General features: G+C 41.0%; 4 protein-coding genes and 1 long non-coding RNA gene across 9 annotated transcripts; 2 read left to right on the top strand and 3 right to left on the bottom strand.

The window, feature by feature from the left end:
• Positions 1-333: 333 nt before the first annotated feature.
• Positions 334-4,038, top strand: LOC115058932 (ubiquitin thioesterase OTUB1). Its single transcript, XM_029526495.1, has 7 exons — positions 334-393; positions 1,555-1,616; positions 2,001-2,099; positions 2,260-2,378; positions 2,653-2,737; positions 3,041-3,235; positions 3,463-4,038. The coding sequence occupies exons 1-7, from the start codon at positions 351-353 to the stop codon at positions 3,658-3,660; spliced, it is 801 nt and encodes a 266-aa protein (XP_029382355.1). The 5' UTR covers positions 334-350; the 3' UTR covers positions 3,661-4,038.
• A 695-nt stretch (positions 4,039-4,733) lies between these two features.
• On the top strand, positions 4,734-8,359 carry cskmt (citrate synthase lysine methyltransferase). Its single transcript, XM_029526454.1, has 2 exons — positions 4,734-4,884; positions 5,346-8,359. The coding sequence occupies exons 1-2, from the start codon at positions 4,803-4,805 to the stop codon at positions 6,017-6,019; spliced, it is 756 nt and encodes a 251-aa protein (XP_029382314.1). The 5' UTR covers positions 4,734-4,802; the 3' UTR covers positions 6,020-8,359.
• On the bottom strand, positions 7,991-10,006 carry LOC115058903 (uncharacterized). Its single transcript, XR_003842141.1, has 4 exons — positions 9,092-10,006; positions 8,822-8,963; positions 8,576-8,651; positions 7,991-8,304 (listed from the first exon to the last, which is right to left on the bottom strand). It is a non-coding gene; the product is annotated as an uncharacterized LOC115058903 (long non-coding RNA).
• A 952-nt stretch (positions 10,007-10,958) lies between these two features.
• On the bottom strand, positions 10,959-12,924 carry epdl1 (ependymin-like 1). The gene is made up of 6 exons (XM_029526504.1): positions 12,799-12,924; positions 12,598-12,632; positions 12,379-12,513; positions 11,697-11,883; positions 11,516-11,603; positions 10,959-11,394 (listed from the first exon to the last, which is right to left on the bottom strand). Exons 1-6 carry the CDS (start codon positions 12,863-12,865, stop codon positions 11,262-11,264), a joined length of 645 nt encoding a protein of 214 aa, XP_029382364.1. The 5' UTR covers positions 12,866-12,924; the 3' UTR covers positions 10,959-11,261.
• Positions 12,925-13,437: 513 nt separating this feature from the next.
• On the bottom strand, positions 13,438-21,718 carry alpk1 (alpha-kinase 1). Of its 5 annotated transcripts, none has more exons than XM_029526295.1 (14): positions 21,349-21,718; positions 20,760-20,953; positions 20,015-20,169; positions 19,731-19,929; positions 19,389-19,448; positions 19,219-19,305; positions 19,027-19,103; positions 18,839-18,934; positions 18,658-18,765; positions 16,786-18,514; positions 15,695-15,842; positions 15,453-15,615; positions 14,684-14,870; positions 13,438-14,610 (listed from the first exon to the last, which is right to left on the bottom strand). In XM_029526295.1, exons 2-14 carry the CDS (start codon positions 20,875-20,877, stop codon positions 14,408-14,410), a joined length of 3,330 nt encoding a protein of 1,109 aa, XP_029382155.1. In that variant the 5' UTR covers positions 20,878-20,953; positions 21,349-21,718; the 3' UTR covers positions 13,438-14,407. The 5 variants fall into 5 exon arrangements, with proteins under 5 accessions (XP_029382155.1, XP_029382156.1, XP_029382157.1 ...); XM_029526296.1 differs by having other exon boundaries at positions 20,760-20,990; XM_029526297.1 differs by having other exon boundaries at positions 18,658-18,762; positions 20,760-21,718.
• Between the last annotated feature and the right edge of the window lie 159 nt (positions 21,719-21,877).

The following is a 21,877-nucleotide window of genomic DNA, read 5'->3' on the forward strand; positions in this document are numbered from 1 at the left end:
AGTTCAAGAATAACCCTAGCCCTATGTAAGCATCAACTGCGACATAAAAAGCAATAAAGCCAGATTCTGATGCTTACTATACGTACATAATGGGTAAAAAGGTTGCCAATCCAAACGTGGCCCTCAGTCCAGCGGCCTCCTGTGAAAATGAGGGGCCATTTGGATGCAATTCAGGTATTTCACAATGGGACACCGTGTGGCCAACGCTGATTTTTGACATGACATTTTGTTGTCAATTAAATAAACAGACAAATAAATAAATAACTTTTACTCTTTGTTTGCCCCCCCTGCCCGGAAGTGTGTAATGAATGAGGTCATGCAGAAGGAGGAAACAGATCTCGACAGCTAAGATGGCGGAGGAGCAGCAGGAATCATCACAGGGAGAGATGGAGGGTGAGACAAACAGCCGCGACGCCGGATACTTCACACGCGGCGCGGTCGTTCGCGGCGCCAGCGGCCGGCTCGGACCGGCCCGGGTGTCCTGCCCGGCGGTCGGGCCGTCCGGGGAAGGGGAAGGCGGCTGACGTGCAGCGATGCTGGCGGAGGCAGAGAGGCCACAGCTTGTTGGCTAACGTTAGCTAGCTGCCATTGCCACACAAAGGAAAAAAAAAGCCCTGTTTAGTAACAGACGCGGCGGCAGCGAATGACAGTCGCGGTGTTTTTGACCTAGTGGGGTGTTTCAAGGGTGGGCTTCGCGTTGCAGGGGAGACGCGCCGATTTCGGGCTCTAAAACGACGCTGTTCATCGTGACTGGAATTTGTTTTGTTTTCAGGTCGACCCAGCTAAGTTTAGCCGAGTGACGGTGGCCGGCGTGCCGGATTAACTTGTTTTCATGTTCACTGCGGGCTCCTAAGGTCGCAGATACTGTGCGCGGAAAGTGAAAACGTGAATCTTTATCGTCGTCTTGGAGTGTGTTTAATATCGTGTCTTATTTATGTCTGATTTGCCTGAATGCAGCTGTCGGACGAAACCGGTCCCGTTTGGTACTCCAACTCTAAAATAAGCGCCACGTGCTCTTAGACTGGAAAAAGCAGTTCAGGATTTCTGCACAGATTCTCCCTCCACCTAGAACAGCACACCACCTTCACTACACCTTTTGATGTTTTCCTTCACAAACAACACACCAGCGATGATTTCATACTTGCATGTGATGAATCCAGCCATTTCCAATCTGGGAGAAATTGTTGCTTTTCATGCATATGGCAATTGCGCTGGATTAGTGAAGTTGCACGTGTTGGAACAAACAAACAAACCAGAAATCTTCACACTCACTATAAAAGCAATAGTTCCAGGCAGATTCGTGTTAATATTTATGAAGTAGGAATCCCTTATTAACAGCATTGAGTGCTGTTATTTCCTCCTGTTTGTATTTGCTTTTTTTTTTTTTTTTTTAATAAATATGGAGCATTGCAGTGAAGTCTCAATGCATTTGCTGTCTTGGGACAATGTGGTGTTCTACTTGCCCACAGCTCTGCCATCCTGCCGGCCTGTCGGTATCTTTTTTTGGGCATCTACTCCTGGAGCCTGATTAATTACTCGCCTTTTTTCTTACAGGAGTGAACTGCCTCGCATATGACGAGGCCATCATTGCTCAGCAGGACAGAATTCAGCAGGAGGTAAGAAGTTCATCTTTATTAGCAGGGGCATCTTTCATTTTCAAACGGTACAAGAAAGAGAGGCAACTGATCATTATACATCTGCAAAAACCAGGATTAATAAACCAGATTCTTCTATTTTTTTATATTGTGAAACATCCATAAAATGGGTGGAAATATGCTGCTATCATCTCATTAAAGACTTTTTTTTAAATAACTGACACCTTTCTACACAGTTATAACCTAATGATTAAATGAGGTGTCCTGTAAGGGAAATCAGTTATCTTACTTCTAAGTATGAATACGTAGCTAGGTTTTGATGGTCAAAATCAAAACTGGTTAGAACAGTCACTCCTGAGTGAAGTTGAATTGATTAATTTTAACTTTATTTTTGTATGTGTCTAGATAGCAAACAGTAATCCTTTAGTGTCAGACAGACAGGACCTGTCAGTGCTGCAGAGGGAGTATGCTGAGGATGACACCGTTTATCAACTCAAGATCAAGGTCAGTCAAGCAGCTTGACCTGCTCTCAGACTCTTGCGCCCACATCATGATGGAGGGCATTATCTCAAAGACTTCAAACATAGAGTTGCATTTGAGATTTTTTTTTCTTTGTTTTTTATTTATAACATAGTGTAATTAATTGATTTTTGTTATATTGCAGGACCTATACAAAAAATACTCATACATTCGTAAGACGCGACCAGATGGGAACTGTTTCTACAGAGCTTTTGGTTTCGCACATCTCGAGTCCCTGCTAGATGACAGCAAAGAACTTCAGAAGTGAGTGTAACACTCTGAGCTGTGAGTCCTGCTGCTCTTAACGCTCAGATTCACACCTTTGTCATTTGGGACAGATACAGTGTTGTTCTTGAGTGGCTGAACTGCGTGCAAAATTGTTGCACTGGAATTAGCAATACATTATGTATACAGTCAGTTAACTGTCAGCTTTTATAAATATAAATGTGTAAACTATGTTTCTATCTCACTTTTTGAACTATTTAAACTAACAATCCCAGTAGAAGATGACTGAGTGTGTATGTTTTGGTCTCTTGAGGTTCAAAGCAGTTGCAGCTAAAAGTAAACTGGACCTGGTTAATGAAGGCTTCACTGAATTCACCATTGAAGACTTCCACAACACTGTGAGTTAGCTGCACATCAATTGTTTTTTTTTTCTTTTTTCTGAAAAACCCAAGTGCATCATTCTAAGTCAGCTACTGCCTGTAGATTATTGATTTAAATATGAATAGTTTATATGATGAGGCTTTTATTCTGGGGTTACATAACTTATTCATCCTTTCAGGAAGTCCATCTATTTTATTTGTGAAAGTGTTCATGTTATCTATAGTTTGAGCCATGTTTGCTTTGGCTAGCTGGTTAGTTTGCAGACAAGCTACACTTACTTTTACCAGTCTAATGGTATAATTGATGTCTTACCCTCAAAGTTCATGGACCTGATAGAACTGTGTGAGAAACAGCCAAGCCTGCAGGAGCTGCTGAGCTCCTTCAATGACCAGAATGTGTCAGACTATGTGGTCGTGTACCTGCGGCTGCTCACCTCAGGCTACCTGCAACGAGAGCACAGTTTCTTTCAGCATTTCATAGAAGGGGGACGCTCTGTCAAGGAGTTCTGTCAGCAGGTGGGTTTCACATATTCTATAGGACCTCATTTTGAAAAGAGGACACTGGTTCTAAGTCCTTTTGCTAATGTACTGAGCACACATTACACAATCTACTGTAATTTGGTAAACAAGGATGAAACATGTATGAGGATGTTCTAGCAGTTTTGTTTTACAGCGCAAACCTGTAAAATGAGCGTGAACCATGGTAATTTTTCTTGTATTTTTTTTTCCCCCTCTTTTTTAAGGAGGTAGAGCCAATGTCTAAAGAAAGTGACCACATTCACATCATCGCCTTAGCCCAGGCCCTGAACGTATCCATCCTGGTGGAGTACATGGATAGAGGAGAGGGAGGAACAGTCAATCACCATGTCTTCCCTGAAGGCGGTGACCCACGCATCTTCCTCCTGTATAGACCTGGCCATTATGACATCTTATACAAATAGCACTCCTGGCCGCAGCCCACCTCATCCTCCTCCTGCTGTACGCTACAGCAGATGATTAAAAGAAATAAGTTCAGCAGCTGTGTTGCTGAAGCATACATCTGTGTATGAGATTACACGTGTATTTGAAACAATTAAAATTTAAATCACATTTACATGCCTCCCCTACCCCTTCTGCCCCTAACTCCCAAGTTTTCCTTCAGTCATCACAAAATGGTTAATAAAACAAATTCTTTTGAAAAATAGAAGTGACTCCAGGCATTTAGAGTTGTACAGGTTTTTTTTTTCTTTTGTGGTTGTAAATGTTATCTACTTGCTTTATGTTGGATTCTTTTCCTTTGTTACACTGCGTTTCATTGAGTTTTATTAAAGGGATTTACATCTTAACTCTTGTGTCAAATCCTCTGTTTCTTCTGGTTAAACTTGGGCCTGGTTATTTACCTTCATGTGTTCGACAATTACAAATTTTCAGAATTTGCATCAAGGACATCATGAAGTAGCTAGTTTTATCAAAATGGTCAATTTACAATGATATGTGGGGGCATAAAAGTAGGATATTGTGACAACTTGAAGATGAAAGAGACATGAGTTTCTCCATGTTTTGACTTAACAAACCAATCATTTCAACATTTCAAATGTAAAAATAAACGGAAAGATGCTCCCATACAGAGCGCTACTTCACGGTGAGAAGGTAGGATTATTGTTCGAGATCATGTTGCACCTGTTAAAACCGCAAACAAACGAAAACATTGGAGAAAAGCTTTAGATGTATAATAAATCTTGACTGAAGTTATTATCTTCCTGTCGTTACGAAACAAAATAGCCTACTGGAAGGCTTCATTTTGTTTACTTGGTAGCATCTCAGCGGAAATCCTAACTCCGAGTCATAGTTTTAACCACAAACAGCAGCAGGTTTTTACACAACACGATCAAAACCAGCTCGAAGAGCTGCAGCACTTTGTGTACACCTGCACTGACGCATGCGCACATGCGTCATCGCAGCGTAACGTAATCAAAGATCGTCTCCTCCAAACGGCGCATGCTATGACGTCAGCACAGATTGCGGTACCGGGAAATATGGACAGAGTGAGCTCTCCACAGCTTCCCACTAACGGGTGAAAACGTCCGAAGACCTTGAGGGGAAAATGTGCCTGCTCTTAAAAACCTCCGCTTTGTTAAGTAAACGGGGAGTTATGACCTTTGTACGACATCACTCTTCACTCACAGGTAGGTTTGAGTCACTGCGTCTGTTTAAAGTAGCCGAATTGTCTGAAACGTTCCTGTGTCGGTCTGTGTCGGCTAGCTAATGCTAGCTAGCGGCTAACCTGGGTTAGCTGCACTAAAATGAATAGATACATGAAAGTGATTTTTTTTTTCAAGGAAATTAACGTTTTAGTTCATCTTAATGTGCAGCGCTGTGCAAGTTCAGCTGACCTCACGGCCATTTAACTGATAAATTTTGTTCCTTTTTAAACTTTAAAATCACAACAAAGTCACGCTAGAGATAATTTCTGATATTGATTTCATGCCTTACATCTCGTGTCATTATAAAATAATGTCAGGGATCTGCTAGATTTAAGTTAAAATAACGATGACATGATTAAGTCCAATACAACAGGGCCATTCAGCCACCGAGGGGGGGTTGTTTCCCTGACTCAATTTAACTCGTTGCATCTATTTGTGTGCAGCTGAACTGATAGAAAACATGGACAAGAAAAACACCTGGGACCGTTTCTACACTGAGAGCAGCACGAAACCCTTCAAAAACTTTGAGTGGTTCTTCGGCTTTGAATCTGTTGGGGGTTTCATCATGCCCCTCTTGAAGTCCACATCTCATCCAGATGCTCTGTTCCACATCCTGGATATAGGCTGCGGGACCTCAGATCTGGGACCCTGCATTTATAGACAGTCTCCTCTTCCAGTCCAGGTCACTTGTGCTGACATTTCGCCCATTGCTGTGAAACTAATGCAGGAACATGTCAGAGAAAAAGCCATTCAGCCTCGCAACGTCTCATCTCAGCTTGATTTTGTGGAGCTGGACTGCACACAGCTTTACAAGCACTATGGTTCTGGCAGTGTGGACCTGATAGTTGACAAGGGCACCACAGACGCCTTGTTGAGGTCTAAGGAAGGGAAAGGGAAAGCCGGCTTGGTCCTGAAGCAGTGTTTGAAGGTGTTGCGGAGCTCCGGATCTCTGCTCCAATTCTCTGATGAGGACCCTGATGCTAGACTATTGTGGCTAGAGACTGAAGCTCAGGAGCTGGGAGTGATGGCAGCAGGTGTTGCAGTGCAGGAAGTTGGGGAATTAAGAGGCGTGTGTTACTACTGTTACCAAATGACCCCTCGTTGTAATGGACAGTAACTCTTTACATGGTAATAGTTAAACGTGTTAAATGAATAAATTATTGAAAGCTATTCTAAAGAAAGACTGGTATGTTGTTCTTGACTCAGTGTATAAATAATTTTATTTTGGTATATAAATAAAATTTTATATATGCTAATAAATCAGTCCTTTTTATAAGGCTACGTAGAAGCACAATTGCTCTAAGTCCTTCTCATTGCTTGTCATCTATTGCCATCTGGTGGTATAATGCCAGCATATCTATTTAGACTTCATTATACAATCAAGTGTATTGAAAATGATGCATGCATCTTCCCTTCTTTCTACATGGTGATGGTGTTGTTCAGTTTGTCTTGGCAGGAAAATGTTAAACCATTCCTGCACAACCCTGCACATGAATGTCTACCTGTATGTGAGGCTGGCTATACATATCTGGACTGATGAAACTGCAGAGGCATGGTTAGCTCTCCGACTGTTTTCGCATGCACTACAAGAAACCATGTGTCATGAATATGTGGACGTCAAAGATGGTTTCTAAAAGTCTAGTTGGGGTGCTGCTGAGTGTTGCCACAGCTCTAGGGAAGAAGCCGGTAGTGGAGGCCTTGATGGCTATTGGATGTTTGGTGGGTGAAGAGTTTGTGGCTGTTGTGTTGTCGAGATGCTGAGAACCTGCACTGCCCTTCATTAGTTTTTAGTTCGCTATTCACACGCAGTGACGCTCATTTATTCTCCTTTATTTTTAAAGTCTGCTGGACATAATGTAATGACTCCAGGAGACACAACTTTTTCTGCGTCAGGGTAGCCATTACCCTGCTGTTTACTTCCGTCTGCTTGTGCAAGCTGGATTCTTAAGTCAGCAGCTGCCTCTCCGGGTCAGCGGCCTCCTTGTCATCAATAGGGTTTATGCGGAACAACTGCTAAACAGGTCTCACAACTTCAGGCCAAAGTCCTCACCAGTATAGCGCTGTTTTACTCAAAATACCTGCAGAAGTTACCAAAACTGAGTATAACTGATATCCATCGTATCTGCAGGACGACATCTAAAACTCCTACCACCAAAACGGACAAGGGGTTTGAGCTATACGCTTTCTCTTACATATGTGACTACTAAATTTTGTATCCACTAGCTTACCGTTAACTAATGTTAGCATTCCCGAACGGGAACAATGCAGTTGTCACTACTAGCTATGGTAGCTAACGAAAACATTAACTAGTCAACGCTATTCACATTTCTGATTTCTTATTGCTAGCCATTGACCTATATAATGACGTTGTCACTGTATTGTTCATCAGTATCAAACAAAGACAGACTGACTGGCTGTCACAGGTCTATGAGGAAAAACGAGAAGAGTAGCTTAAGAGTAAAGTTAAGAGTCAAACCTCTCACGGTAAGAGTAGAAGTCGAAAGTACTAATCGGTGATCAGGACCTGGTGCCCTTGAACATCACCATAGTCAGAATGGCAGGAGCTGTCAGTCAGAGATGCTTGGTAAATGCATGCACAGGTGTTTTAAATTCACTTGTTGAAAGGTGTGTATAGTGAGGGTACTGGGGTATATGTGACTGACCGGACATCCTTGATTTTTATTTATTTATTTATTTATTTTATTTTTTGACATTTTGTGCAGCGTATACAGGTTGACCCGAAGGTAAAAGCAGTCATTAGAGCGGGTGGATCAGTTTTACTTGTGTGTGCATGCAGAGGTACCTGTCTATCTCCAAAAGATCAAATTGATTGATCCAGGAGAATGAAAGTGCGGGACTTTGTGTGAAGAGAAATATTACCTGCAGTAAACTTTTGTTATTGTGAAAAGAAGCAATTGTAAATATTTCATGCCTTTCAGCTGAATTTGGATGTTGGCTTATTTCACTCTTGCATTGTTATATTAACATATTCCTGTTATGTGTATTTTGTTTTTTTATATCATGCTTTGTTTAATTCTATATTCAATATATTCAATAAATTGTTTTTTTTTCTTTCACAAAGATTTATGGACAAAAAAAAATTATTCAATTGTTTGATTTCATACATTTTATTAAATTTACAAGAGAGATACAGGGGGACAGTTAATGAACAGTTGGCACTTTGAAAAATTAACATATAACTTGTCAAATCAAATTTATTCATATAGTGCCAAATAATAAAGTTACATCAAAGCACTTTACATATAGAGGAGGTCTGGACCAAACTCTTAATAAAATGATTTAAAGAGATCCAACAGATCCCTGATGAGCAAGGGAAAACTTCTTTTAAGATGCACAAACCTTGGGCAGAACCAGGCTTGGGGGAGCAGCCATCTGCCTCAACTGGTGAGGGAGAGGGAGAGGGAGAGGGAGGGAGGGAGAGAGAGAGAGAGAGAGAGAGAGAGAGAGAGAGAGAGAGAGAGAGAGAGAGAGAGAGAGAGAGAGAGAGAGAGAGAGAGAACAGAAAAACAAACAGGGGGACAAGGTTAGGTAGAGTAGGGACAGAATGAGAGCAGGAGGAGGGGATATTCAATACAGATGCAGCTGGAACAGGAAGTTGATGAAGATGTGAGAGCAGCAGGTGTTGCAGGAAGATGGGGGATTAAATGCTCACCCAGATCTTTCTCCTTCAGACCCAGCGACAGGTACACCAAGAACAGGAACAGTTCAACCAGCAGAAGGCATCGGCTCTAGTTAGAAACATTGCTTGGTCATCATAAATGTATTCAAAATGGGGTCCAAAATTCTGAAACCATTGTACATGTTTTAATTATATTGAATGAGATAGTGTTCTTGTGGATGCTGATTTATCAATAAACTACTTTTAAAAACAAAATTATTCGGTGTGAACTATGCCTACTGGTTGATGAGGTGGATCGGTGGCCTTATCAGGAGCTGCTGTTATTCTGGAAGTGGATGACTGTGTACCAAGACGCACGATTTTGCTTGTTGCAGGTTCAATCTGTCTCCAAAAGGCTTGTAGATGACAGTAGCTGGCAAATCTAAAAGAGTGAAAGAAAAATAATTATTATATATACTGTATAGTATATCCAGTCATGAGTAAATACATTTGAACACAATCTAGGTCATAACCGCATGCAAGCTAAGTATCAATTGGCATGATATGTACCTGGTATAAAATCTGATGTCATCAGCCGAAGGACTGCTTCAGAGTAATCTCAGCCAGCTTCATGTGTAGTTCGTCCAGCTGCTGGGCTTCTATGTTCTCACATGCTGTATCCAGAGCTGATGGTTGTGGTTTTGCATCGGAATCATGGCACCGAAGCATCAATCCAACATCCATCTCTTCCTCTTCATCAGATTCATCCTCTGGTCACTGCTTTTACTCTCAGACACTTACTTACTTACTCTGGCTGTCGGCAGAGAGCAGTAGTTCCAGGTCAACATCACGGCTAACCGCCCCCTCTTTCAAGCGTCGCCGTCCAACTTGAACGACTTCTTTGGAGACGAAATGTCTGCTACAGACCGTTGTGGTCATCTCGATTACCAAATTATCACGTATCCGTATTTTTCTTACGGTTTCATCCTTTGGGAAGTGGTGGAAACTTACGGCGGCGTTAAACTTCCCTGACATCGCGCACTGAGGTATGCAGCAGAAATCACTATTGGGATTATCCCGCTCTTGGTACTTTAATTCTCTTGACAAAGCCATTTTCTTCCTACCAACGACCAGATATTAAAATAAGATACAGCAGCCGACGTAAAAAGTGCTAGTTAAGTTAGCTAGTCCCAAGTCAGTAGAAAACACTGTCATTGCTTACCGCTCCTACACGCCTTCTTCGAGAAGCGGAAGTGAAGAGACCTGTTTTCCGGTTTGATCACGTGATGTCTGGCATACCTGTCTTCTAAGTCTGTCTTCAGAAAGGTGTACCTTGTTGTTTGGAATCTGTTCAGGCTGCTGAAGATTGTGGTTTGAATCATTTCCCCGCTCTCTGGCTGACAGCAAGGTGACTCACTGAACAGACAATGATCTGGTCCCATGAACAGTTCTGACAGAAACCCTGCAGCCCTTATGGAGAGACATATTCACTGATATCTGCTGCTGTTGACAACTATAAATTCTGGAAGAATTAAACTTTTTTTTTTTCTTGCCTTCATTATAAAAAAACTTCTAATGCACAATGATTGTTTTTTCCACATTGGTATGACAATAAAAATAAAATAATAATAATAATAATAATAATAATAATAATAATAATAATAATAATAATAATAATAATAATAAAACAATTTACTGCATAGCCACTTCTGCTTATATGATACAGTGCTGACAGGCACAACTGTAAGCTCCGTGACTGTGCTCATGTCTCCGAGCCTACTGCAAAAACAGAAGTAGTTAACAAAGAATGTGAGGCAACACAACCAGATAAGCAGGTCAAGGAACCTAAAACACAAAGGAAGAGCAACAAAAAGTCATGTGCTACAGTTGCTGCTCCATATGACTTGGTCAGTTTTCTATCAAATTTGTTTCCACTTCTCTTTTTAAGATACTTTGAATAATAATCCGATCAGTTATCAAAGGTGAGTGAAATCTTTCAAATGCATCAATCATCTGGGGCCTTGGATTCACCAACAAAGGTCCACCTGCTGCCATAAAACACACAACACAAACAACAAAGCTACTTAAAATGGCCAGGACAACAACCTGGTTTGGAGCAGGAATAAAGCTGAGACTCTTTCTGAGTTGCCACAAAAACAGTGAAAAGAAATTTAACCTGGGGCTACATTCACTGACATATGCGGAGGGAGGGGAGTATTTATCCAGAAAGGAGCTTTTTTGTACAGTGTAGTTGCATAGCACAGCACAGCACAGACACAAGGTTGAAATAAACAGATTTGTTTAATATTCCTATGTTTTTATTGATAAAAAAGGATTGCAAGTATATCAGTAGTCTGGTTATCAGTAATGTAGATGGTCTAGTATAAGCTCATTTCATATTCATATACTCTTCAAATTAACAATATCATTTGACCAGTGTGATGAACATTTGGTTTATTTAGGCACTAAGAACCTCCTCTCAGACATGAAACGTATACAAATAAAGGAATAGCTGATTGGGTTAAGAAGGTTGAATTCTCCAACTTTTACAGTATATAATGAAAAGTTGTCTAAAATCATTTGATGTTAATGTTTTTAAGACTACTTTGAGTGATTTAAAAGGATTGAATACCACGTGTGTGAGGCAGGAGTATCTATGATGAATACCAAATATACCAAAGCTATGATTCAGTAAGCTGTGATTTAAGTGAAAGGTTTGGCATTAGTTAAATTAGAGCCTTTACTTTATTCCAAGGAACAGAGTGATGAAGTTTTTCAGTTCTGCTGTGCTTTCCTCCATCTTTGCGTTTAAGCAGAAGTCTGGAGGATTGAGCTGACTGGGGTCCGTAATCCCAATGACGTTGTTAAAGAAGCTAGTGAACAGACAGTGACATAAAGATCAGCTCTCCCGATGAATACATCTCTCATTTTAAGTCTGTTTCATTCCTGTCATATAAGGCCTATAAAGTTTTTACAGCATCGTCTTGATCTTACCTTGTAAGCATCCATCCATAATCAACAGTGTGGTACACAGTGCTGACAGGGATACATCCAAATTCAGTGAATGTGTACAGGTACTCCACTGGAGGGACACATGAAAAAATGGTGTAACTAACTGATTATAACAAAGACACAGGCATGGTACAAGAGACAGGAAAATTACATGCTCGCTCACCTCCTATGTCAGGCAGCTTTCCAGTCCAGCTGTTGACCAGAAGTCCTTCTCCAGGTCCGGATGAGCTGCCCAATACAAACTGGCCCAGTAGAGATGCACTGTTTGGGACTCCTAGAGGCTGGAAGTCTGCCTTAAAAGGACTTTTCTTGCATGTACGGTTATTTTTGAAAATCTGGTAGATGGCGTTCTGAGGGAGGAGAAGTGTGAGGATAAGGATAAAAGGATATTTTGAGACTTTTCCACCTATGTTTACAAAGATACTTATTTAGCCCCATATTTCCTCATCAAGTTAATTAAATAAAATGTTAAAGGCCCCATATTGTATGAAATTAAATTACCATTTTTTTTTATTGCAAATCAGATCTGCTGAACAAAGTCTCCACAGGGAATTGCACAGAACCTTGAACCTTCAAGTGAACCGTCAGAACTTCAGTAACTATGTGATGTCGTAGCAAAGCAGTCACTGCCCTCAGCCACACATCTCAAACCCAGCACAAACAAATCTATCATCCAACCTCAAATAAAAGCACTTCAATTTGCACATTCACTGAACTTACACCCAAATTTATCACAGTCATTTGCATGTATTTTAAACCACACAGCTTTGAAATATTACATATGAAGTCTGACCATGGACTACTGTACATTAAGTGAATGATTTCTGTGTCATTGCTTTGGTTACCTCTCTGAAGAGCAGAAGAGCATCATAGCTAAAGGACTTATTATTGTAAGTGCCAATCTCCTTGATCCTCAGCCGTTGTCCAAGAGCATCGTAAATGTAGGGGGAGTAGGCCCACAGCTTTTCATTCTGTGAGGACTGGAGAACAAACAAAAAAGTGAGTTCACGTACCATTGTACTTAGTTAATATGCCTTTAAACCCTTTTTTAAACAAACACTCACCACAGAAAAGGACCCGGTCAGGAGAGGAGGACTTGCTGTTGAAAGAAATCGCACCACATTATAAACAAGTCAACATTTAAAGAAAGGATAGTTTACATAATATGAACTTGTAAGGCAGTTATGGCTTTTGCTAGCATGCGAGCATAAAAATCACAAGTAATAAGAAAGCAACAATATTTTTGTATCTGGTATCTTACTTACTGCATGGTAGAGGCTTATGTGCCAGGCAACCCACCAGGAAGCACGTTAGGACTATGAGGAGTTTCATGTTTTCAGTTTCCACACTACTGTTCACAGGAGACCTCGGGCAATGGTGCTTGTGTGAGAGAGTACTTCTTTATATACCTTAAAACTGTGGCTCCAACAGGAAGTCCAGCCTCCGGGTTTTATTTATAACTGCCGGAGCATCATGGGAGTCTAAGTAAAATCTAAGTTAAAGGAGACTCATAAAAAGTGATATAGTCATGTGTTCCTACAACTTATCATTGTCCTACTTGTACTATAACCTGGTTAATGATTGTTATAAGACACAATTCAATAGATTTTGAATCTGACACACAGACTTTACTGCCAAACTTGGAACTAATTCACACAATCCAGTACTTTTGACAGCCTTTGAAGACATAATTTTACGATATGTATGTAACTTCATAAAGCAGTTTACTTGAAAGCAGAGTTGCAGTGAGATCTGTGTCAGTGGTCAGGGCTAAAGAATGCTGTTTGTGCTCACACAAACAGGAGGCTGTAAACCCAGGAATGGATTTTGACTGGAGGATCACATGTGTTATTATTGCCATGAATGACATCACTGTCATATGATGTGAAGGTGTGACACAGCAATTTATTGTTTGTTGTTAACCAGGAACATCTCTATCAGGTAGCACATGATCTTGAATAACCATATTTTACATCTGATTTATGTCAAGCATTGCCCTTCCATATTTAAAAATGTAAAGCTGAATTGTACAGCAAAAGTTAACCTCATACAATTTAGTCCCTCCACATTGATGTGTTTACAAATCACAGCCCCGCAGTCTCTAACAGAGAATGCCCAAAGTAATTTTTAACACTATTATGTTTATGATTTAATGTTTTCAAAATAAAAAAAAAATGTTGTATGTTACCATACTTAAAAAAAAACCAAACAAAAAACCAAACAAACAAACAAACAAAAAAAAAAAACAAAAACTATTTTACCAGTCTCTTTTTTTCATTTCTCATAATTCATTACATAAATTGCTGATATGCATTTCTTTTCAATAACTTTTTCAAACCATATTTTACCTACCAGTGCATATGAACTATGTTCTCATGCATGTATACTCTTATAAACTGGAACATACAGAATTTGGTGTCTATTTTAACTTCCTTGTTACCGAAATGAAATACTTTTACCAGGCTGAGTAAAAGACACAAGAGGGAGGCTGAATTTGAGGCAAGTAGTTGTTTGCATGCAACATCCATGTTTACATTTCAAACAATATGAGCGACGCTTCAGAGAAGTTCATCAAGGTAAAAAAAAAAAGAGAACTTAGAACTTGAATCAAAACTGCTATGTTTTTATAAAAACATATTTAGTACTGTGCAACTGCATTTTGTAGCGAAAATATATATATATTTTCCTTTTTTATGTTCAAAATAAACTTTCAAATCAATAGAAGTATACATAAATGATTGATTAAAAATATGAGACATTGATTGTAACCGGGTTCATAAAATATGAGAAGCTGGAACCAAAGGTATGTTATTCATACAGTATTTTGTGAAATAAAATGTTGATTAACTCAGTATGAGCAGCTTGTTGAACTTTCTAGGAAACTGCATGAGTCTGTCTGACTACTGGAGGTAGTTTGAGGACCTGGCAAATGCCATTGCAGTCTGGTCCATGTTGCTCCTCCAGGAAGTACCTGAGGCCTCTGGCAGCAAAGTTGGATGGGCCTTGCGGGATCTTGGTGGAGTGGATCTGAGGGTCAGTAAGGTAGGTCAACCCTTTGCCATTAGCTGTCACCCATCCTGTGAGGGGGAAAAAAGTAATAAAGTCTTTTTCTCATATCAATCATCACTCAGTGCTTTCTGTCAAACGCACCTTGAAGGTCCACAACAACTTCCTGTCCATTAGAGAACAGGTAAGTGAAGTGTCCGAAGGCAATTCCATATTCTGTCGCCTGGATACTGTTGTTCTTCTTCTCCTTGTTGTTGGTCAGTTTGACAAAGTCTCCCAGCATGTAGGGTTCCACAGTAACGCAGCCCACAATCTTATTTCCATTCAAAATCTATTCACCAGAAAAAAAAAATTAAGATATGGCTGAATTCTGAGGTTGAATTATTTTGTCACTATAAGCTTAGATAAAGGTGATAACTGGCCTATAAAACTGTCAAGATACTTTTACTGTATGAGGCTTATATTCAAAACTAATGTGAAGCTAAAAATGTAAATTTATGAAATATAGTGTGTGCCATTGCACTCAGTCAGTAGCAGAGCCTTTTATTTGGTTTGAATCATTCAGGGAAGAGCACACACATCACTAAGCTATTGTTTTGAACCTATTTATATGTATATTTCCCCATTTTCTCTTTCTGACAGGTTAAAGTACCTTCTAGACTAAAAATATGCAGACTGGTCTTGTAACAAAAGGATACTCTAAGCTATAGACATACAACTGGAGGGTTTGCTGGATATAAACCAAGAAAACCACTGAAGGCAACCCTGCACACTGCGGTCCCTTAAGTTGATATTTTAAAATTGCATTTATGAATGAGGTTGTTTTCATTTCTACTCCTTCTGAATAAAGGAAACTTTTAGGCATTTGTTTCATGAGCTTTATGCTCATTTCGTGTTTCTCATCTGGCCTTACCAACAGTGCTTCAGAGGGAATGAAGAAGATCTGAGCCATGACGTCTTTATCATAGAGTCTCTTATTGAATTCAGTCACATAGTACTGGGCTGTCATTTGTCTCTCCACATCTTTCAGGTGAAACTGGATCTCCTTTGGCATCAAGTAATCCTTCCCCACGTAACTGAGGGCATAATTAAACAGACAAAGTGAAACTTTAAGTCAATCTATTCACCAGTGCCCAATGATGCGTAGCTGCGTACCTGCTTAATCTTTCCTCCTGGTGTAAAAATTGCACCCAAATTGCTGCTCTTTGCTTGCCTTCCATCCCTGTTGGCTCTCCAATGTAAACACAGGTCTCCCTCGCTGTCCACAGTCCACTTGCTTTGGAGAATTTTAGATGAAGAGCACCTGGTGGGTGGATTTGACAGTCTGAGATAAGCAGTCACTCACAGTCAATGTTTTCAGCACTTCTGGAAATGCAGCAGGATTTATTCATTTAAAAAGTACCTAAAGCCCATGTGTGTTTATTATGATGCAAATGCCTATCTGCTCCGTCCAGAAAATATTGTCAGTGGCTATTGTATAGCTGTACCTGCTAAAGTAGTGCTTCGAGCAGGGCGTTGTTATCAGGATGCTGACAGGCCCACGATGACAATGCTAAAATGTTTTGACCCAATGAGTGTGTTAGCAAAAGTGAACCAAAGCGAAGGGAGCAACTAAGTTATTACAAACTATGCTATTCAATTTAGCAAATTGAAGATTCAAGCTTTGGTAGTCATGGACATCATCATGACAAATCAATATTGATACCCACATTCAAGACATTTATCACAACTTAAGATCTGAAAATATTAAAGTCTGTCTGTTTGTTTGTTTGTGCGTACGCACCAAACAGCAGTTCAGTGTATTCGGGCTTCTTGGAGACCCTGAATCGGGTCCTGTATGGGGCTCCATTAGAGGACTTCATAGTCCTATTGGGGGACTTCAACACTCTTGAACACCATATTCAAGCATAAGGATGGTCATAAGTGCCACGGGGCAGGTCGAGGACCAGGCGGGGAGATTATATCTCCACACTGGCCTGGGAGAGCGCCTTGGGATCCCCCAGTCAGAGCTGGCCAATGTGGCCAGGGAAAAGGAAGTTTGGGGTCGTCTGCTGGAGCTGCTACCCCCGCGACCCGGCCCCGGATAAGCGGATGAAGATGATGATGATGATGATGAATATTAAAGTCATGGGGTAATTGAAATGGCTTCATCCAATGGGACCATGAATGTTACATGAATACAGCCTGTATCAATATCAACCTATTAAGCTATCCAAACTTCAACAAGAAAGGGACTTCATACTTACTGTAGACAGTTCTGTGTTCCTTTAGTTTGAATTGTGTCTTGTCACTGCACAACCTCTTCATCAGACATTCATGACAAATACCGGCTAGTAGGCTTTGGTAATCTTTCTTTGACAGCGAATATTGTTGCCGGGGGACAGCACCATCCGTGATGCTGTGCTTTAGACAGGTATAGCACAATGGATTTTTCCCCTGAAGGCCATTCACTATTTCTGGATTTTTCTCTTCCAGCATCTCAAATGAACTTTCAGTGGAGGTGCACTGTGGAGGGTCTGTGCATGACATTCCTAAAGAACTCTTCATCTCAGGGCCCATATTCGCAAGGGAATTGAGGTCCAGGGCAGGTTGCGGCTGGGAAGAGGCTGCGGTATCCTGTCTAGGGGGCTGTTTCTTGGGTATGGGACTCTGAGCTGAATCACTGGTTGCACAATCACAATCTAACATGATGAAACTTCTGTCTGATTCTGGTGATTTGTTGCTCTCGCTGGTTTTTGCTTTCAAGAGGTTAGATGGCTCTGGTTTCCTGTCCGTGGGGCTGTTAAGGTCAGCTAAACTCATCTTCTCCCATGATGACTGGGAACCAGCACTGCTACTGAGGGAGCTGGAGGATATTCTGAGAGTTCTGTGGGATAAGGACTTGGGCACTCCTCCAGCTACCGAAGGTGTGTGTGCCATATCAGCAGCTTCAGTGATCCAATCCTGTTCAGTTTCCAGATTCTCTATTCCAGCTTGTATTATATCAAACTTTTCTGAATTACTACTCACATAGGAGGAGGAGGTGTCAGATATTGCAGACCTTGGCAGTGTAATGGAACTAACAGCATCTACCTTTTGGTTTCTACCAGTTTCAGATTTTTCATCATCAAAATCAGTGGTCATACAGCTCTCATTCTTTGCTACTGCTCCACCTTCAATAGCAGCATTTCCTGCATAGCCACTGATGCTGGGAGAGGTCCCCGAATTACTCAGGGACAATTTCTGCCACGATGAGCCAAGGTCATCTTCACTTCCTAGAGTGGTGAATGGCTCAGGTATTTGTGCTGGATGCTGTGCAGATGAAGTTGATCCCTTCTGCTGTGGCTCCTCTTCTTTGTGTACTCCTTTTGACAGACTGCTGGCCTCAGTGCTACACTCTGTGGTGAGTGCAGCAACAGTTGTTCCCAGTGCAGTTATACACAGCCTCGCCCCATTTATTTTGTCTTTGGTCCCTTTACAGTTAGAGCTGATGGTCTCACACAGAGATGTGTGGTACTTCTGGAATCTCTGCATCACCTTAGAGAAACCTTCCGCAGTGAAATGCAGCGATGCGTCTCTGATGTTTCTGTAGCTTTCGGGAATGTAAGACCCCACGTCTGAATTAATGAAGGGCTCCACTTGCCACAGATGCTTGATTTGACAGACCAAAAGCATGATCTCAGCACAGAGGTCATCTTTCTCTTGGTTATCCGCATGGCAGTAATCATAGAATTTGGCTAAAGCTGTTTGGCAAGCCTGTGTCGCTTGAACTACAACCTCCTGAGGAGCACCAAGCCATTTGTGAGTGACAGTAAGGGAATAGGCTGCCTTGATGAAGGTGTGAAGCTCCTGCTTGCTAGAAACTTGCTCGCCTTCTGTTTTGGTGAGCAACCCAATTGCAAAAGCCTCTCTGGCCTGTAGAAGGAATGACTGCCTTTGAGAGTCAGGACACTCCAAAGAAAAACTGTATGACAACAAGCAGGTTCCTTGAGTTGCCTAAATAAAAAGAAGAGCATGTCAGTCGAAAATTTCATTGGCTCTTTTCTATCCTTAACCGTCTTACTTATCTCCATTGCGAAACTATGACTTCATTGATCTCTCTCAATTGCCGGCAATCATGTAGCAGTAAAATGACTTACTACATTGGTCAACACATAGAGTGAAGTGTACTGGCTGTAGACCACTGCCATCTTTGCTGCTTGGGCTGCTGAAAGAAGACGATGACTCCCGTCACCAAGTAAGGACTGCTGGGAAAAAAAAAAGATAGACAAAGAAATTATACACAGCAAATAATCTATCAACTGACATTTTATCACTTACCATTTCAATATGTGGATTTGTCCTAAATGCATGGAAGTCTTCATCATTCATAGACAGCAATATGTTGGCTAGTATGCCAAGGGAAGTTCCAATGCCCTGTAAAAGAAGAGCACATAAGTTTGAGTGTGCGTTGTGTAAACAGACATTTGCATGCTTATAAAGTAATAAATGAGGTTGTGCCCATTTACCTTTTTGTCAGGTTGAGGAAGTGAGAAGTAACCAACCAGAGAAGCCCAGATGAGTTCTGCAGCCTCTAGCCACAGGCCTGAAACAGAGCAAAGGAGAGTGACGACAGTAGCTATAGCTATCCGAGTCTGGATTCTTTCATTTAGCAAAAAAAAAAAAAAAGAAAAAAAAAGAAAGAAAGACAAAGATCTTACCAAGCTTTTGCAAAATCATTCCACGCACTTGAATGCTAACAGCCTGAACAAGAGCCCTGTCACTTTCAGAACGGTACTCCCAACAACCTGTATGATACAAATTGATATTTGCTATTTAGGGCATATACAGAATACATCATCATGGTATAACAACATAGCAACACTCTTACCTGTGGCCCCACTGTTATTAATCAGCCGGCTCAGGATGTACTCTGCACTCTGCAGTTTGCCTGAAGGAAAAAGGAGAATTATGTTCACCTTTATTCAGCTCTTAATATCCTATACACCAAATTTCTCTTTAATGAAAATCTATAATACTGACAAAGTCATCAAAGCTTTACCATATGTACTTTCTGTGTGACTATGATTTCCTCAAACAGTGTTGATGGATGAAATATAACTCTGCTATTTGCACTTATTCAGCAACATTAGCTGATTCCAAAACTAAAACTAGAAATGAAGTATGATCACCGATCCCATTTGCTTAACCGCTCCCCTTCACCATGCTGTACCAGAGTTGAGGTAGACCCTGGCCAGTCGTATGACCAGCTGGGGGGCCACAGGAGCATCAGGGTGGCATCTGTGGAGCAGCTTGGTGATTTTTAGCAGCCGCCTGGACTCGTCTTTCCAATAGAGGAAACGGTCCACTATGAAGACCACTGCCAAAGCTGTCCGTGCTTCATGAGCCACGATGGCAGCCTTTAAAACAGCCTGGCAAAAAAAAAAAAGGCAACGCACGCAACAATGACATAAACAAAACAAGACACACAACAAAGAAAAAACATCAGTCACTTACCAGCAGGTGAGGTAGGTGGTTACTGATGAGGTCACTGAGGTTGGTTTTGTCGTTGGCACTGACTGACAGCTTGTATTGCCACTTCTCTGGCACAAAGGGCCACTTCATCTCCATTGCCTCTCCCAGGAGCGTGGACAGTTCAGCACACAGTGAGTCTGCAGGAAGTGAGAGGAAGGAAAAGGAGCATTTAAAGTCAAATTAAACTCTATGACACTGCACAGATTAATGGGCACAAGAAAGTTACTGCACATTAACAACTTCATCAATGAAAACGTGGACAGATCACCAGTTTATGCTCTTGCTGTGTCTTGCTCCCTCTGTATGGCAGCATCTCCTTACCTGATTACATAATTTGCAAAATATTGAGCACAGAGCTTCAAACAGCAAACTGATTTCCAACACTAACGTATTTTGTGTTTTAGAATTGCTGCAGTGATATTTTAGAATTAAAATCAGGACGAAATTCACGGCAAATTACAAAACTTTACTGCGGTTCTTTGTTGCCCAACAAAGATGTTATCTATGGCCACTATCCCAGCTAGTAAAAAGATTAACAAAATAAAATATCTCAAAATCAATCGAACTCGGTGTTGGATTTATTTGCTGAGCGTTACCCTCTGATTGTTGAGGAGAAATGTAAGCATGATTCTGTCATGAAAAAAATCTCTGATCCTCCCCAACCCCAATCAGACTTTAGTTCATACCCAAATGGAAAGTGACTAAACAGCACTGTCTTGTGTCTAACCTCTGCTGCTGCAGTGAATCAGTGTGTCTGCTTCGCTGGGCTGGACTGAATGCTGAGCTGCTGCTGCTGCTGCTCTTAGGCAATCTTCCAGTAAGCCCCCCACCTCTTGACTGTCCATTCTGGTACACAGATGCTGTAATTGCTGCTTTGGAATTGAAGGGAGTATACCCTCTGCTGCGTCTTCAACTTTGGTCCTGACATAAGGAAATCACAAACCTTTAGACCTCAGGGCTGTTGAGAAAGGATTGCAACATCAGATGCTTGTGCATGAAATTTCAAAATACACACACGCACCCTCCCCCAAACAAAACAAAACAACAACAAACAACTAACAAATCAAGCAACTCAATCTAAAATCAACCTGAATAAAAGAACATAATAATCTGTGTATTTTGCCAAATGAACTCCACACATTTAGAGACAAATTGATATATCTGTGCTAGATCGATCCCCTTGGGGAAGTCCAGCATGATGTTGATGTGCTACATTTCTCATGACCAAAAAAATTGTCAGTTATGAAAATGCCATGTTCATGATCCTTTTCCACGAGGTACTAAGTCTAAATAAACGAGTTTGTTGTTAACTATACCTTTAATTGGAACAGAACATTTTGGATTTTCAGATTGTCACCTCTGTAGAATAAGGAAGTATGTATTTTATAATATGCCATTGTTGTTGTTTACTGCCTCTCACCCGAAGTGATCCTGAGAAAGCACAACATTAAGCTAAGTTTGGTGTACGCTTTCATTCAAATGCAGACTTTGATTTGTTATTTGACAACGGTACGAACGACACCGAACACACAACTCGGCAGCAAAAGAAGTTTTTGTTCATTTTTAAGTGTCAACACATTTCTGATATTTATTCTTCTCAATTAAAGATTGCCTTTACAGAGACTGCCTCTTTAGTTGGACTCATGAAACACAACATTTACATGTCGTGATTAAATAAAACGCAACCTACCCCCCCCCCCCCCGTCTCCTCCGCGTCTTCCTGGTTGGGCAGTACCGCACAGTGCCGCGTTCAAGTGCCGTTGGACGTGCGGAAAGTGGTTTGCACATGAAGTGTGCAAAACACGTGACATTTGATGGTAAAGCATTTTTGTAAACTTTCTCTAA

Source organism: Echeneis naucrates, chromosome 18, assembly GCF_900963305.1.
Source record: "Echeneis naucrates chromosome 18, fEcheNa1.1, whole genome shotgun sequence".
NCBI lineage: Eukaryota > Metazoa > Chordata > Actinopteri > Carangiformes > Echeneidae > Echeneis > Echeneis naucrates.